Below are 18,222 nucleotides of genomic sequence, written 5' to 3'. Positions count from 1 at the left end.
TGCAGACTAACCACAAAGCAAGTTTTATTTTTGGCTAGAATTATATCAACAGAAGGCCCATTGTCACAGTCCCATTGGAAGGGACAGTGATCAAAAGTCACAGTTGTGTTGTAAAGTCCATTTGTTATTTCTTGGTTAACAAAGCTTATTTAGCAAAGCCGTTCAAAACATGAGAAGGCAAAACAAAAAATGAAATGGGTGAAGAGATGGAACCATTATGGTGACCTGAAGGGCTGGTGCCTCAGGAGGGCCGTGACTGCCCTCTAGGGGTGAAAGACTCACTTTGCACACAGAGCTGCGCAAGGCACTAACTAGCTTAATCTCAGAAACTCTATCCCTCTCCCCATAACGTGACCTTGAATCTATTGTTGGTCATCATCACTGCTTTTATTATGTAATTGCCATCTATTTTTCCGTTTCTCCTCTTGGTCTGTGGATGAGTTGTAGACAGTAGCTACTTTCATTGACAAAATGTTCCTTTCAGCTTTGCCTTCCTCTATTTAAAGTTCACCAAAGGCAAAAGACGCTTGTGGCATCTAGGCTGGAAAATGCAACTCAGACGGCATCCTGGGAGGGCCCTCACTCAGTGGTTTTACGGGGGCGAAGGGAGGCAGGAGGGAAGTGCTGAAAGAAAATACTTTCCAAAAATATTTACCAGACAAAGAAAAAGCACTAGGCTTGTGACCAAGACATTCCAAGGAGACACCCTTAGACATCAGCAATTTTCCAGGCCCGCTCCCCAGAAAGGTAGAAATGGCCAATTTCCACCCCCTCAACAGCCCCGCTCATACTTCTTCTGAAAATAAACACGACTAGAGCCAGGAGACACCTCCCCAAACTGGTCATAATTCAGAAAGAGACTCTGCCTTCGCTTGCAGGGGAGTGCACAGAGGACATTTTGGAGCCAGGGTTCTTGGAAAGAACATAATTATAGTTATCTCCTTTGGCTCAGCCAAAGGCTGTGTGAGCCATTCTTCTCCCAGCGTAGTTTTGAGAAAGAAATCTCAGAGCAGACAATGAGAAGGGTGGCCCAAATAATTGAAGGAAGTCATTCCTATTATTCCTTTTCTTTTTTCTTTTTGGACAGAGTCTCGCTTTGCCACCCAGGCTGGAGTGGCACAGTCTCGGTTCACTGCAACCTCTACCTCCCAGGTTCAAGTGATCCTCGTGCCTCAGGTGCCTGAGTAGCTGGGATTACAGGCGCCCGCCACCACGCCCAGCTAATTTTTGTATTTTTAGTACAGATGGGGTTTTGCTGTGTTGCCCAGGCTGGTCTCAAATTCCTGACCTCAGGTGATCCACCCACTTCGGCCTCCAAAGTGTTGAGATTACAGGTGTGAGCCACCACACCTGGCCTATTATTTCTTTTCTTTCTGAAGAGAAAGTCTTACAGTCTGAACCCCTTACTTATGCACTGTCTGGTTTATATTCCACTGAGCTTGGAGCTTTTCCCGAAGCCTCCCATGTGGCCAGGACCCTCTTTTCCAGTCTGCCACAAACATTGCAGCCTGAGGGACCTCTGACACTGCAAGTCAAAAGCCACATTCCTCCTCCCTATAACATCCTTCCATGGCCTGGGTGTGCCTCCTCTATCTGTGTGACTAACAAGGCTCACCTATGATCTTGTCCCCATGATCAGGCCAACGTCTTCAACCTTGGGCAAATGTACCTTGTTTGTTGCCATGTTCATGCATTTGCCCACAAAATAACTCTTGCCTAGAATGTCACCTCCCATCTCCCCTCCCATCTATTTAAAGTCTACCTGACTTGCAAGATCCAATTTTAGTTAGTCGTCTGTGTGACGCCTACTCCAGTCCTCCTTCAGTTTCCTTCTCAACACTCCCTTATTGCAATACATTGGGACAATAGCTCCCTTTTATTGTGGGCCTGTGAGATATACTCTGCATACCTCACCTGATTTAATAGTATTGAATACTAGTACCCTATTATAGGTGCCTTATGTAGTACATACTATATAAGTCACTATTATTATGTCCAGCATACAGATGAGAAAACTTGAGTGTCAGAGATGTTAAGTAACTGATCTAAGGTCACACAGCTAGCTATCAAGATTCTCTGATACCTGCTCCTGCCTCCCTCTCAACCCTCATCCTGTACCACTTTGCCTCTTAATCTGTACTCTCATCACACTGGCTTTGTTTTTGTTTGGGACAGGATCTCGCTCTGTCGCTTGGGCTGGAGTGCAGTGGTGAGATCATGGCTCACTGCAACCTCCACTTTCTGGGCTCACGCAATCCTCCCACCTAAGCCTCCCGGGGAGTTGGGACTACAGGTGTGTACCACTATGCCCCCTTACTTTTTTTTTTTTTTTTTTGTATTTTTAGTAGAGATGGGGTTTCACCATGTTGCCCAGGCTGGTCTGGAATTCCTAGGCCCAAGTTGGTCTGACTGCCTCAGCCTCCCAAAGTGCTGGGATTAGAGATGTGAGCCACTGTGCCCAGCCTTGTTTTTTCTTTCTCAAAAAACAAATCACAAAAGTCATGCTCAGCCCCACCTCAGGAGTTTTGCACTGGTTTTTGTTTGTAATGCCTCCCCAAATTTTTGCACAACTGGCTCTTGCTTTTCATTACATGTCACCTCCTAGATCCTGTCCTAGTCCACCCTGTCTAAAACTGACCTCAAGTTTTCTTGGTCATGGCCTTTTATATTCTTCAATGCACTTATACTTGCTGATATTCCTTTGATTTATCTGTTTGTTTACTTGTTATGCTAGACTATACCATTGCAATATGAGCTCCATAAAAGCAGGGGCCTTGTCTGTGTTACTCCTAGCTGAATCCTTGTGATCTAGAACAACACCTGGCATTGAGCGGGCATTCAAAAACTATTTTATTTTCTATTTTTAGAGATGGGGTCTTGCTCTATTGCCTCGGCAGGTGTGCAGAGGCATGATCATAAGCTCACTGTACCCTTGAACCCCTAGGCTCACGCAGTCCTCCCACCTCAGACTCAGTCTCCTAAGTGTCTAGGACTAGAGTTGTACATCACCACACCTGGCTGATTTTTAATTTTTTTTTTTTTGGTAGAGATGGGGTCTCATTATGTTGTCTAGGCTGGTCTTGAACTCCTGGCCTCACGCAATACTCCCTCCCTTGGTCTCCCAAAGTGCTGGGATTACAGGTGTGAGCCACTCTTAATGTAAATATATATATATATTTGAGACAACGTCTCACTCTGTTGCCCAGGCTGGACGGCAGTAGTGCCATTGTTATAGCTCACTGCAGCCTCCACCTCCTGGGCTCAAGTTGTCCTCCCACTTCAGCCTCCCGAGTAGCTGGGACTACAGATGTGTGTCACCATGCTTGGCTGATTTTTTTTATTTTTATTTTTGTAGAGATGGGGTCTCCCTATATTGCCTAGGTGGCTCTGAAACTCCTGGACTCAAGGGATCTGCCCATCTCGGCCCTCCAAAGTGCGGGGATTGTAAGTGTGAACTATCACACCCAGCCATTATTTTTTCAATGAATAAATTACTCCAATATTCATGTTGTTAACCCCTATTCTATGTGACCTCTGCCTAAATTATAGTCCTTATAGCAGTTACAATTTATACCACATAACCTAGCCATTGTATATTTATGGCTTTATGTCTCATACTGTTTGCTATGATTTCATCCACATTTGGAGTCAGCCTACATTTGTGCATGTTCAATCACTGATTCGCAGGAGTTGGTGCTGGCTATGGACATCGGCATTTCCCATTTCATCCAGTAGAGGACAGGTCATACAGAGCCTCTCAAATGGTAGCTGCTGAGTGATTCAGAGTGAGGTGAGAGATGTCTAGTGTACTCTCTTCTGCCTTGTCGAGTCCTCTTTGGGAAATATCCTCAGTCCAGAATCAAAGTTTTCAGGTTTTTCTACTCCGCCTGATAACTCAGCTGCCTGGTTTTTGCCCAGCGCAAGTCCTGAGCCTGCTGGCATATCCTGGAGGTCCTAGGCTCACAGCCCACGCAGGCTGAGAATGATCAGAAGCCACAAGATGTTACAAGCAAATTAACTCTTTCTTGAGATGATTTTCCACCTGATTAAACTGAAGAACTGAAAAACATTTAAATTGGCAGCATTATACAAAGAATGCTGGGTGGTTGGCCAACAGATTTTATGTCTGGAACACATCTTCTTGCATTTTAATATTTAAGGAGCTCTTTGGAAATTATCTGCAGAAAGAGGAAGGATTCCTCTGATAATGTATTGGGCTGCATATAATGTGGCAAATTGGGCTGCCATAAAAAAGACAGACAGATACACACACACACACACAGACACACACACACACACACAGAGAGAGAGAGAAAAGAGCTAGTAAGTCCAAACACATTTGCTTAGAGTGTTAAATCCCCATGAATTTATTTTTATTTACCTGCCTTGTTTTGGGGAGCATATATATTGTTGACAAATACATACAACATTCAACAACTTAGCATAAAAGGCAAAAGGAAAAAAAGAAAAAGATAGTTGAGAAGGCAACATAAAATGGACCTACGTGGTAGTTTAAAAGTTCCTTCCGTATTAAACTATATACATGTTTTTTGAGTGGGCCACAAATTTGCCTTTAAGCTCTCTTGCCACCAACACCAACACATCAACTCAGTTTCAAGATGTGAGTAAATATTTAGTATTTCTATCACTGATATATAAGATAATTAGCAAGCACAATCACATTCAAAGACATGAGAAGATACACTGGAATCAGGAATAACAAACTCACTACTACAAATTTCTAAAACACTTAAACAATATTTTGAGTTCCTAAAATGGTCCGTATCCCTTTTCTTCTCCCTTTGCAATAGTCCTAGGAGAAAAATCGCATATTAAAAAACCTTTAGCTAAGCAGGACACGTTCTGAATCCTGGAGGACTTATTTCCTTTTTTGTTAATCATGGATGACAGCAAGTAGGTAGCCCAGGCAAAAGGTAAAGCAACTAAAACTATTAAAAGACTTACGTGTCATCTATGAATGTTATTCCAAAATACTCCTTTTCTTTCAGGTTGAAATGTGAAGCCACTAGGTCCAGCAACTCTCTTGCTAAAAGTTTGGGCTGTCAAAATAAAAATCTGGTTAGAAGCAATTTGGTTGCCTCTCTCTTACTGCTACCACCTTCCTCTGCCCTAAACGGTTTAAAGCACCTTTTGTTTATTTGTTTGTTTTTTTTAATTACCTGCCCTTGTTTGTGGATTAGGTTGATGTACTATAGACAATTCTTTAAGAATTGTGGGAAGGAGAAGAGATGGGAATAGGAATATCAATGAGACTATTGTTTTCATGTGTTTGCAATTTCCCCTCTAAGGTGCACTTACTAAGATGTTTTGGAAAAAATACTCTTTTATATGTAATGTGGTGCTAATGCCCAAGACAAAGAATATTAAACAGCTTGCTGCTTGGTTATCTGTGATATATAAAAGATTGCGGGAATCATTTTGCTTCTTGGTGGCCAGCTGAAGAAGCCCAAGACTCAAAGTTGTGGGGCTGCTAATGAAAATAATAATAATAATAGTTTCCATGTATTATGCTGAACTTATATCCATTATCATTTAATCCTTATAATGAGCTATGAGGTAGGCTTTTTATTTCCATTTTATAAATGAGTCAACCAAGGCCCACAGTGGTTAAGCACCTTGCTTGATGTTACATTGTTAGTAAGAGCAGGGATCTGAACCTAGTCTGTCTCCTTCTAAAGCCTAAGCTTTTCCTTCCTAAGATAGAGAAATTGTACCCATTCCACACATCATCATCAACAGTAATGAGCACCTAGTTAGAAGAAGGATGTAATCTATAAGTTTTTGGGAAGCTCTGGATCTGCTGAGAAGAAGCATGGGCTTGGAACCAGCCAGAATACCTGGAGTGACAATTGATGCTGGATTTGGAGGGACTGGGGAAGAAAAGGGGAATGCTTGCAGGAGGGCACTCTGGATGGATTCTTTCTAAACTTTGAGTCAAACAGCTTAGGGTATATTGCGATGGCTGTTGGGGATAAAAATGGACATGATTTAAAGAAAAAAAAAAAGAAAAGAAACAGGCAGACATCCAGACTAAAGGTCTACTTGGGCAGAGCTACTGTTGACTGTATTATTTCACTCTAATTGAAGCCTAAGCATAGTGGGCTAGGGACAGGCCTCAGAAGAGAAAAGAATTTAGGTTTGGTTAGAGGAGAAAATTCTAGGCTAGCTGTAGGTGTGGCCTGTCCGCAGGGACGTTCACAATTTTTAAAGACTCTTGGTCCAGAGTGTTGGGTGAATAGAAAGAGAAGCATCAACAATTGTAATATCATCAGTTGGCTGGGCGCAGTGGCTCATGCCTGTAATCCCAGCATCTTGGGAGGCTGAGGAGGGTGGATCACTTGAGGTCAGGAGTTCGAGGCCAGCCTGGCCAACATGGTGAAACCCTGTCTCTACTAAAAATACAAAAATTAGCCAGGTGAGGTGGCGGTGGCCTGTAGTCCCAGCTACTCAAGACATTGAGGCAGGAGAATCACTTGAACCCGGGAGGCAGAGTTTGCAGTGAGCTGAGATTGTGCTACTGCATTCCAGCCTGGGCGACAGAGCAATACTCTGTCTGGGGGAAAAAAAAAAAAAAGTGATTATATATATAAAATCACTTATATAGTGCCATATATTTTACAAAGAGATTTCACTCACATATATAATCTAGCTTGATTTTTAACCATAATTCTTCTGAGAAGCCTAGGCAGTTCACAGTTGATGAAACTGGGTATTTCACTTACACAACACCATGTAGCTGGACAGTGGCAGAATACAGATTCTCACCTCACAATAATCCTTTCAGGAAGTACTACAGTTTCCAATTTGCCGACAAGAGGTCAGAGAAGTAATGTCAATTTCCCAGGGTCACAGAGCTATTAAGTGTCAAGCTGAGATTGGAACCTAAGTGTCTCTGAATCCATGTCACCAGGCTGTAATTGCTCTAACATATGGACCAAGTGTTCTGACTTTTAAGATGCTTTTCTCCCCCTTGATCAATTCTGAGTCATTGGCTTTGAGGCAAAGATAACGGAGAAGACTGAATACAGACTAAGAGGCTCAGAGAGGGAAGGAGAATGAGCTGTCCCTGTGTGGGCAAAGCCTACCTGGGCAAGACTTATCTGTGTAACACCCACTTGGGCAACACCTACCCGGGCAAAACCTATCTGGGCAACGCCCACGTGGGCAACACCTACCTGAACCAGCAGCTCCAGTCTCCTATCATCCAGGAGGTGCACCTGGCAGTGCCTGCCTTCTGTCATCTGCAGAAACAAGACAGCAAGAGTGGTGTCAGGGCCACGGCTGGCAAGCAAACCTTTGGACTCATTGTGTCATTTATTTTAGATGAGATGTTCTCAGCCTAAAAATGGCTTTAGTTGAGTTAATAAACAGGCTTGGCCAGAAACAGATTTATTATATGGGAGTAACTGGATTTAAAAGAAGAACAAATAGCACAGGCTAGTCAATAGATTGCAAAAATAATGTCCATACAGTCCACCGAGTTCAAACAATGCACACAAAATTATTCTATGTAAAGTAGGTCTTCATCCCAGAGGAAACTACTATATTTTTCCTGGAATTAATGTTTTATTCAAAAAAAAAAAAAAAAGCCAGCCGGGCACAGTGGCTCACGCCTGTAATCCTAGCACTTCGGGAGGCAGAGGCAGGCAGATCGCTTGAGGCCAGGAGTTTGAGACCAGCCTGGGCAACATAGTGAAACCCCGTCTCTACTAAAACTACAAAAAAATAGCCAGGCATGTGGTGCACACCTGTAATCCCAGCTATTCAGTAGGCTAAGGCATGAGAATTTGCTTGAACCTGGGCAGTGGAGTTTGCAGTGAGCTGAGATCATGCCACTACACTACAGCTTGAGTGACACAGTGAGACTCTGTCTCAAAAAAGAAAACAAACAAACAAACCCTTTATTCAGCTGGGCACAGTGGCTCATGCCTGTAATCCCACATTTTGGGAGGCCAATCAGGCCAATCAGCGTGGATCACTTGAGGCCAGGAGTTTGAGACCAGCCTGGCCAACATAGTGAAACCCCTTTCTACAAATAATACAAAAATTAGCCTGGCACAGTGGTATGTGCCTGTAGTCCCAGCTACTCAGGAGGCTGAGTTGGGAGAATCACTTTGGCCTGGGAGGTTTAGGCTGCAGTAAGCTGAGATTGTACCACTGCACTCCAGCCCGGGTGACAGAGAGAGACCCTTTTCCAAAAAAAGAAGAAAAAAAATGTATTTATTCATTGGTGTGTTTAACATCTCTCTGGGCATGGTAGCATGCACCTACAGTCCCAGCTACTAAAGAAGCTGAGGTGGGAGGATCGGTTGAGGCCAGGAGTTCAAGACTGTAGTGAGCCAGGATCACACCTTTGAATAGCCACTGCACGCAAGCCTGTGGGCAACATAGACCTCATCTCTTAAAATAAAAATGAAAAGTCTTCATTTTGGAAACTCTCCCCCTACTTTTAGTCCACCAACATAGTTTACTATCATTACCATAGTTAAGAACAGTTAAGATACATAGTTAAGAACAGTTTGATATATATATTTTTGATTATATTTAGGTTTTTATTATTCAGAATTGCAATACTAAAAAAATCTTTGAATGCCAAGATACTCCTTGATTAACTCATGTTCCAAACCATTTTATCTGCAGAAATTACCATCCTGTTAGTTTAAGCATCCTCATAGACCACTTTTATATGTATTTTCAGATATATATTTACATATTAAAATATTTCATATTATTTTACTTTAGTACATATTATGTTGAATGTATTGTTTTGCAAATGAAGCACTCTTAATATTTCTGCGTGAGTGTAACTATACAGAAATCTGACATATATGTGTGTATATGTGTGTATCCGTGTATGTGTGTGTATACATATTTTTTATTGTTGTTGTTTCTTTCTTTTTCAATTCAAGTAGGACTATGCTTCACTTGCTGTTTTGCCTCTTGCTTTTTAAATTCAATGTTTCTTGTTGATCTTTCCAATGTCAGCACCTATAGATGGACCTCATTCTTTTTAAAGACTCCATAGTATCAATCATTGTGTGGATACATGATAATTAAATAACAGACACAGGTTGTTGCCAATCTTTTGCTATCACAAGCAATGTCACCATGAACTTTGCACATCTAGCTTTGTCCATGGATGCGGAATTGCTAGGTCACTTTTGAAAAGCAGGGGCAGCATTTTGTCTCTAAGCCGCTGTACAAAATGATAAGATCTAGGAACTCAGATACATATAAACCTAATTGAAAAAGAAAGTAGCCTCCATTACTGAGTACCAACAACCTATTCAGCATTGCATGAGTGTTTTATATACATTATTTCTGAGTGGCACAGTTACCTTCTGGGATTGGTATTATTATCCCCATTTAACAGATAAATTGAGGCTCAGACTGGGATAAGTAACCTGTTTTCAATGTGAAAAATACGAATTACTGAATTTATAGTTTTGATCGAACTCGGTCGGCTCTAAGGGTCTGAAAACTAGCTCAGCTGGTCAGATCATGGTATTATGAAGATGTGGCCCACAGGAACCACTGAGGTAGTGCTAAGAGGTAAGTGAGTAAGCTTTACTTTGTCTCATGGCCTCAGCCTATGTCCTTAATTCTGCAAAGCCAAGGTCAAATATACACCTTGGGTGGCAAGGGGTAAGGGAGCAAGTCTTTATTAGTTCTAGGCACTGAGCTGGGCTCTTTACATGCATTATAAAGCTCTGCAAAAATTTATGACATGGCAACATCCCCATTTTACAGACAGGAAATTGAGGTACAGAGTTTACGGTAATTTACTCAAAGTTACCTAGGCAAGAAAACAGTTAAGTCAAGATTTGAATTAATGTCTAACTTAAAAAAAAAAAAAGTCATCTTTTTTTTTTCTACTTTTCTATACCAGAGGAGGAAATAATTAAGAGAGAAATAAATAAATCTGTCAGTGTTTCTATACCAGAGGAGGATATAATTAAGAGAGAAATAAATAAATGTGTCAGTTTAAATCACTTTACTTCTTTTGTAAAACAACCTTCGAAAGCTAATCCTAGGTGTATGCCCTACAGAAAGATATAATAAAATAATGCTCAAAAGATCACACAGTATGAATCCATTAAGAAATATGTCATAATTGAGAAAATATTTAAAGCTACTCTGTTGTCCCATAATCCAAATAAGTTTATTTCCTGACTTTAAAAAATCAGGCTGGGCGTGTTGGCTCACACTTGTAATCTCAGCACTTTGGGGGGCTAAGGCAAGTGGATGATCTGAGGTCAGGAGTTTGAGACCAGTCTATCCAACATAGTGAAACCTTGTCTCTACTAAAGGTACAAAAAATTAGCTGGGCGTTGTGGCAGGTGCCTGTAATCCCAGCTACTTGGGAGGCTGAGCCGAGATCGCATAACTGCACTCCAGCCTGGGCAACAAGAGCAAAACTCCGTCTTAAAAAAAAAAATCATCTTTTTTGCCTTTCCATTTTGCTTTGGACCTCCCTCATATTAGTCAATATTCCTTTTAGCACCAGATAATTTTTATTCTAGACTATTCAATTGTAGATATCTTTTTGATGCACCTAACCATTTCATGACAAACTTGGGCATTGGTGGCTAGGTTTTACTTGGTCCTGCCCCTTTGGCCTCAGTTGATTGGGCAAGGGATAGATACCTGACTCAAGCTGGGCTAATCAGAACCTCAGTCCAGGGAATCTGGAATTGGGTCTGAGAGGATTAAAAACTTGGGTGTTTATGGGCAGCCATTGTTTGTGTGTGTATGGAGAAAAGGAAAGCCAACTGCAGAAACAATGAGGGAGACAAATAGCTAGAAGGAGGCAAGAGAGTTGGGCGCGGTGGCTAGCACCTGTAATCCCAGCACTTTGCGAGGCCAAGGCAGGAGGATCACTTGAGGTCAGAAGTTCGAAACCAGCCTGACCAACATGGCGAAAGCTTGTCTCTACTAAAAAATACAAAAATTAGCTGGGTGTAGTGGTGTGTGTCTGTAATCCCAGATTCTGGGGAGGCTGAGGCAGGAGAATTGCTTGAACCCAGGAGGTGGAGATTGCAGTGAGCCAAGATTGTGCCCCCACTGCACTCCAGCCTGGGTGACAGAGCAAGACTCAATCTCAAAAAAAAAAAAAAAAAAAAAAAAAAAAAAAAGAGGCGGCAAGAGAAATCATGTGACCTAAGAAGAAAAGCTTAAGAGACTTGTTGTCAGGGTTCCTAATGTTTTCCAGTCACTTATAGTCCTTTTCTTTCCCTCTCTTAAGCTAAGAGGGAAGATTCTGCTTTATTTATTTATTTTTGAGACAGAGTCTCACTCTGTCACCCAGGCTGGAATGCAGTGGCACAAACATGGCTCACTTCAGCCTCGACCTCCTGGGCTCAAGTGATCCTCCTGCCTCCACCTCCCAAGTAGCTGGGACTATGGGTACAGGCCATCATGCCTGGCTAATTTTTATATTTTCTTTGCAGAGACGGGGTCTCCCTATCTTGCCTATACTGGTCAAGAACTCCTGGGCTCAAGCGACCTGCCCGCCTTGGACTTCCGAAGTGTTGAGATTACATATGTGAGCCATAGTGCCCAGCCGGATTCTGCTTCTTGCAACTAAGAGCATCTTCATAAGACTCCACAAGTTTCTGTGTCAAAACCAAAACAAAAGGGTTCCAAAGCATAGACTCTCCAAATGATGTCATCAATATGAGAAGGTCATCTACTCATAATCACTGAGGCTCCCATTGATGACAATACACCAACCAAGAGAGGCTGACATCTGGGGAGGGGCATGAACAAACACCTGAGGGTTTGGTGGAACACCACACAGGGCAGGCTGGAGAGGGGAGCACAGATGAACTAGAGAGAAAAACACCAGGGTTACATGTCCACACAGCACACATGGTGTTCAATATTCACTGAGCTCTTTCCTCTGTGGAAAGATGGCTCTGCTGATAGGTTCATCACAACAGTGCTTATGAATAAATATTAGTTGGTAATATTAGAAATCAGGTAATGCCACATAATTTAAAAATCCAGATTGACAACTTCTTTTGACAAATGGTAAGACCTGGAAATTCTGGGCTTGATTTCCTCCATGGCAACATTTGGCCAAAGCAGGGCAGAGTGGTTCCTTATTCCAATGAGGTTTGTGGTCTCTGGTTCACCCAAATGTATGTATGACCAGCCAGGCTCTGGGAGTGAGTCCTGTCATCTGAGTGAGCAAACCTTGATTTAAGTGGTGCCAGTGAAGAGACACAACCAACACAAACAGAAACCCTGCTGTGGGCCAGGCAAAGTGCTTGACATTTAACACTCATTAATGTATAGAATTTCAACCTCTACACAAACTTATCAAGGGGGCATCCTCATTTTAACCACCAGGAAATGGAGGCCTGAGAAGTGATGTAACTCGCACAGGAGTTCTAATGCAGTTACACTCTGGATCAAAATCGTAGTTTATCTCTTACTAGCTGTATTACCTTAGAGAAGTTACTTGACCTTTCTGAACCTCATAAGAAATGTCCTGAGAGCATTTAATCTGAAACTCTGAGAATAAAATCAGCCACTTCTGAGGCCCACAATTACTATAGTCCCCATTTGTTTGAAAACCAACAGCTACGCTTTTCTGTAATCTATATATTTTCCCATTTAAAAAAACACACGTTTTTAACGGGAGGAATATTACTGACCCATTTTAAAGAAGATAAATAACAGGTAAAGTTAACATGTCACTTAACAAGCATACGGCAGAAAAATGCTCCAGAGCTGCTATAGGGGAAATAAAGAAAGAGAAGGAACCACTGGTTTCTGAGTGTCTTCTGCGTGCCTGGCACCCAGCGAGGCGCTTTAATTACACCAGTAATACCACTCACAGGCACTTTCTATATTCCAGGTATTGCACTAAGCACTTTACATAATCAGTTCTCATGATGCTTACATGAGGTGGGTGCTCTTAGCACTCCAACGGATGTTAGAGAAATAATAAATAACAAGATTCATAAGTGGCAGAACCAGACCCAAATTCAAAGCCCAAAGCGCTCAACCACTTAGCAATACAGATGGTACTACACACACTGTAAAGTGACAAATGGTGAGAAAACTTCCCACGCAGCCCATTTTCAATGGATCAGATGAGTGGGTACAAAAACAAAGAATCATGAAGCAGGCATGAAAACTCACTTGACTTCCAGAAAAAAATAATTTGAACAGAAGTAGTTAGAACTGCGGAATTGATAAATAGAAAGCATCTCAGAAGGTATCTATGAACCACTGCTTATTTGAAACATGGGGAAACTAAGGAATGGATGTGCCCAAAGCCACACAGCTAGTTAATGCCAGACCTGGGCTTAAAACTCAGGACTCTGACTCCCAGGCCAGAGTGTAAGTGACCTGAACAAGGTTACTCACATAATAAATACCATATTATTCAAATGAACTTTTTCCCCAACGTGTCAATTAAAATTTCTTTTTAAATTATAACAACGAACAGAAAAAAATAAAATCCCAAATGGGAATTTTAAATTTATCTTAAAACCTGACCTGCGCCAGGTGTGTTGGCTCACGCTTGTAATCTCGGCAACTTGGGAGGCTGAGGCGGGAGCATTGTTGGAGCCCAGGAGTTTGAGACCTGCCTGGGCAACACAGTGAGAACGCATCTCTACAAAAAATTAACAAATTAACCGGGCATTGTGGTGTGTGCCTGTAGTCCCAGCTACTTGGGAAGCTGAGGCAGGAGGATCACTGGAGCCCACCAGCAGTTCAAGACCAGCTTGGGAAATGCAGCAAGATCCTGTCTCTAAAGACAAAAACCACAAAAAACAAAAAACAAAAAACGAAAAAAGAAAACAGGAGTTATATTTGAAGAGAGCTGTACGTGGAGCACAATGATGATATTTACAAATACAGGATCATTTCTGAACCCCCAGAGACTATCAGAATAGTTTCAGAATTGATCCCTATCTAGTGGCAGCAAATAGTAGCAACGCTTCAGATGAAATAAAAAACATATTTAAAAAACGATCTCTTTGGAAGGCTTCTCTTCACATCCACTCTGACTGGATCCCCTTCCCACTACCTTCTCCCCTCATTGAACCCCAGGAATTCGAAGGCAATTACATGTGTTGGATAAAAACTCCCACCTCGGTCTCCAGCTGGCCTGTGTTTGCTCCCCAGCCGATAATAGTCAGTCCTCAGAGTGCAAGTGCTGATTACTGATGGAAAGACTTTGTCCATCTGGTCAGTGGTTAAATGAGGAAGATCAGAAGGGAAGTGAGAATTGGCTATAAGCCAGAACCCTGGTTTCAAGGAGGGACCTGATGTGGCAGCCCATGATGGGGTTCAAGTCTATATGAGAACACTCCCCCAACCTGGCCCCCAATCCCACTGCCTAGTTTAGGAGATGAGAGAGGAGAGTGGGTTGGTAAGAAACCAAAAGGCAATTCAAGACAGGGCAGTATGGAACCATTCATAACAACTGGGGTCAGCTTAAAAGGCAACAGGAAATAGCTACACAAAAAGACCAAAATCCCAGCCTACTTTGGTTTTGCTTTAGTTGTTCTTTGGAGCAGAAACATATGAAATTGGTAAGGAAGCAGCAAGCTTTTTAAAAATTTTTTCTTCTTTCTCTCGTTCTTTTTGACCTTTTCGAACGCCTAGTGAGAAAGGGCCTGCTTCATAAAAATGCCTCCTCAGGATTTTCTGTGCGGTCACCTTCTAGAGTGAAATCTGCCATCTGGAAGGGTGAAAACCCAGCTATCTAAGTAGGTTTCGTACTTCCAATTGAGCCCTACAATGGTCCAAAACTAAGAGCTTGATTGCTTTGTTCACCACTGTCTCTGCAGGGCCTAGAACAGTGCCTGGCACATGATGAGACTATGGTATATAAATATCTGCTGAGTTAAGAAACGTCTTAACTGTTCAGAACCCAGACACAGCTAACACTGAAATACATTCACAAATGATTTTTTTTTTTTCCACACAGGGTCTCACTCTGTCACCCAGGCTGGAGTACAGTGGCAGGACCACGACTCACTGCAGTCTTGACTTCCCCAATTTGAGTGATCCTCCTACTTCAGCCTCCCGAATAGCTGGGACTATAGGCAAGTGCCACCACACCTAGCTAATTTTTTTGTACAGATGGGGATCTCACTATGTTGCCCAGGCTTGTCTTCAACCCCTAGGCTCAAGTAGTCCTCCTGCCTTGGCTTCCCAGAGTGCTGGGGTTCCAGCTGTCAGCCACTGCATCTGGCTCACAAATGATTTAAACGGACAGAGCACAATCCAAAGTGAGGATGTTCCAGGCAACTCCCAAGCCCTGGCCCAGAAAAACTCACATAAAAAACACTCTTTCCACCCAGAGAACAAGGTGTGTTATTAAACTCCTCATCAGATGAGATATTCTGGAGGAACTGGAGAGCGGGAGAAAGATGTATCTAGGACGTTCTTACTTTGGGATCTATTGAGTGGATGGAGTTTTATATTTCATCCTAATGATGTCAACTCTAACTGAACAGGGCCCCTTTATATCATCTCTGGGTGTTGACTGAATATGAGCTATTGACACTCCCGTTCAGAGAATGGCCTAGACTGACACAGATGTCTCCAAATGGAGTCAGCTGTGATTTTCCCTCAAGTTCTTTCAAGACAGTGCCTACCCTCCCAATGTGCAATCACTGGAGACTTCTTTTTTAAGTGTCAATAAATGATTCTACTAGCTTCTAGCAAACACTTACTACATGTCACACGAGTATGGAGTGCTTCACATGTGCAGTGACTTCTTTCATGCTGCCAACAACCCTACCAGGGAGAGTCATTGTTTAGATTTCTCTTTTTTTTTTGAGATGGGGTCTTGCTTTGTTGCCCAGGCTGGAGTACAGTGGAATGAACATGACTCACTGCGGCCTCGACCTCCTGGGCTCAAGCAGTCCTCCCACCTCAGCCTCCTGAGTAGCTGGGACCACAGGCATGTGCCACCATGCCTGGCTAACTTTTTCTATTTTTTTTTTTTTTGTAGAGATGGGGTCTTGCTTTATTGCCCAGGCTGGTCTTGAACCCCTGGACTCAAGCAATTTTCCCATGTAGGCCTCTCGAAGTGCTGGGGTTACGGGCATGAGATTTCTGTTTGGATTTCATAGATGACTGAACTGAAGTGCAGAGAGGTTAAGTGGTGCCTGGTCATACAGTGATAAAGTTGGGTAGAATCTCAGGTTCCATCAGTCATACCAAAGTAGGACTCCTGTGCATCTCTTGAAGGTTCACTGGAAGTGGAGAAGGAAAAAGACAATGAGGGAGGAAGAAAAGCAGACAGTGTAAAAGAAGCAAAGGAGAAAAGGAAACTGAACGAGGGAAGAGGGGAGGAATGACAAAGAAGAGGAGAATTCAGTTTGCCAAAGCTGAAATTGAATAGTTGAGTACTGTGCCTTAAGAGAAACGCAAACAAAAATAATAGCTGCTGACTGTGTGCCTGATAACTATCCCAAATCCTTTCATTCATACACAAGGGCCGTTATGGCCAGGCATGGTGGCTCACGCATGTAATCCCAGCACTGTGGGAGGCCGAGGTGGGCGGATCACCTGAGGTCAGGAATTTGAGACCAGCCTGGCCAACATGGTGAAACCCCATCTCTACTAAAAATACAAAAGAATTAGCCGGGTGCGGTAGCGCATGCCTGTAATCCCAGCTACTTGGGAGGCTGAGGCAGGAGAATTGCTTGAACCAAGGGGGTGGAGGTTGCAGTGAGCCGAGGTCGTGCCACTGCACTCCAGCCTGGGTGACAGAGCAACACTCAGTCTCAAAAACAAAAACAAACAGGAAAAAAGCCCAAAACCAACAACAAAAAAAACCACACAACTCTCTCTCTCTCTCTCTCTCTCTCTCTATATATATATATATATATATATATATATATGCGCCTTTTAAATGAATTTTCATAACAACTCTGTAAGGTGGATTCCATTACTACCTTCATTTTATGGATGAGAACATTGAGGCTCAGAAAAGGTACATGGCTGACCCATCCCACGAGGTAATAGGGCCAGGAAGAGGCAGAGTAGGATGTAAACCTAGGTGTTCTGACTCCAGAATCCATGCTCTTAAGGGCTATATTGCTTCTGTACAAAGTGTTTCCTATCTCATACATCCTACATATTAAATCACATGTAGCTTAGGCACTTAATATATCACCTTGATTGCAAAGCCTAACACTGCTCTGAAAAGCTTGATCTAGACTCACCAAACCAGAGTTGGCTGGTTCAGGCCACTGTCTCAAAGCAAGGCCAGAAGAGGAGCAAGGTTTTACAATCACCATCCCTTGGCTACACTTCCTGGCCCCACGCTGATGAAATATGGGCAGCTGCTAAAAATGGTGTCTATGTTTGCTATTGATCTTCCTTGGGCAGTCAGGATGGAATTAATCTTCACTTGCTGGGATGCTTCCATGGCTCTGTCATGCTTATGTGAACACTCAGGGTACAGGACAATATTTGTCAGTTGTGTGGCCTCCTGGACCTGACTCCATATTACTCTGGGCTTAAGATGTAGCCTAGCACACACGTAATTAATTCAGTGTGGAAAAGCTCTGGATTATGTGTTTATTCATTCACTTAACCAATATGTGCTGAGCACTCTCTAAGTGCAAGCCCTGTTCTTGGTACTAATATACACCAGCTGATAAGACTGAAAGGGCATTATCTCTGGAGCTTGTCCTACAGTTCTCAACCTCATTGGTATTTGCAGCCAGATAACTCATTATCGTGGAGCATAGTCCTGGGCACTATAGGGTGCTAAATAGCACCCCTGACCTCTACCCACTAAATGTCAGTAGATCCTCCCCCATATGTCTCCAGACCTTGCCAAATGTCCCTACGGGTGCAAAATCATCTCTTTAAGAACAACTGCTTTAGAGGTGAGGCGAAGAAAAGAAACTATTAACAATTAAACAAATACAGCTGGGGGCGATGGCTCAAGCTTGTAATCCCAGCACTTTGGGAGGCTGAGACAGGTGGATCACAAGGTCAGGAGATCGAGACCATCCTGGCTAACACGGTGAAACCCCGTCTCTACTAAAAAAAAATACAAAAAACTAGCCGGGCGAGGTGGTGGGCGCCTGTAGTCCCAGCTACTCGGGAGGCTGAGGCAGGAGAATGGCGTGAACCCGGGAGGCGGAGCTTGCAGTGAGCTGAGATCTGGCCACTGCACTCCAGCCTGGGCGACAGAGCAAGACTCCGTCT

The 18,222-nt window shown here is 42.9% G+C and overlaps 1 protein-coding gene across 1 annotated transcript in view; it reads right to left on the bottom strand.

The window, feature by feature from the left end:
- The window catches only part of FRMD4B (FERM domain containing 4B), a 210,511-nt gene that overhangs the window by 138,049 nt on the left and 54,240 nt on the right, over positions 1-18,222 (bottom strand). The window contains exons 2-3 of the mRNA XM_025376574.1: positions 7,197-7,262; positions 4,966-5,060 (exon numbers count right to left, since the gene is read on the bottom strand). Coding sequence (XP_025232359.1) covers positions 4,966-5,060; positions 7,197-7,262 — 161 coding nt within the window. The remainder of the gene's footprint in view (positions 1-4,965; positions 5,061-7,196; positions 7,263-18,222) is intronic.

Source organism: Theropithecus gelada, chromosome 2 (genome assembly GCF_003255815.1).
Source record: "Theropithecus gelada isolate Dixy chromosome 2, Tgel_1.0, whole genome shotgun sequence".
NCBI classification, from domain to species: domain Eukaryota; kingdom Metazoa; phylum Chordata; class Mammalia; order Primates; family Cercopithecidae; genus Theropithecus; species Theropithecus gelada.
This window is presented reverse-complemented; position numbering and strand designations above follow the sequence as displayed.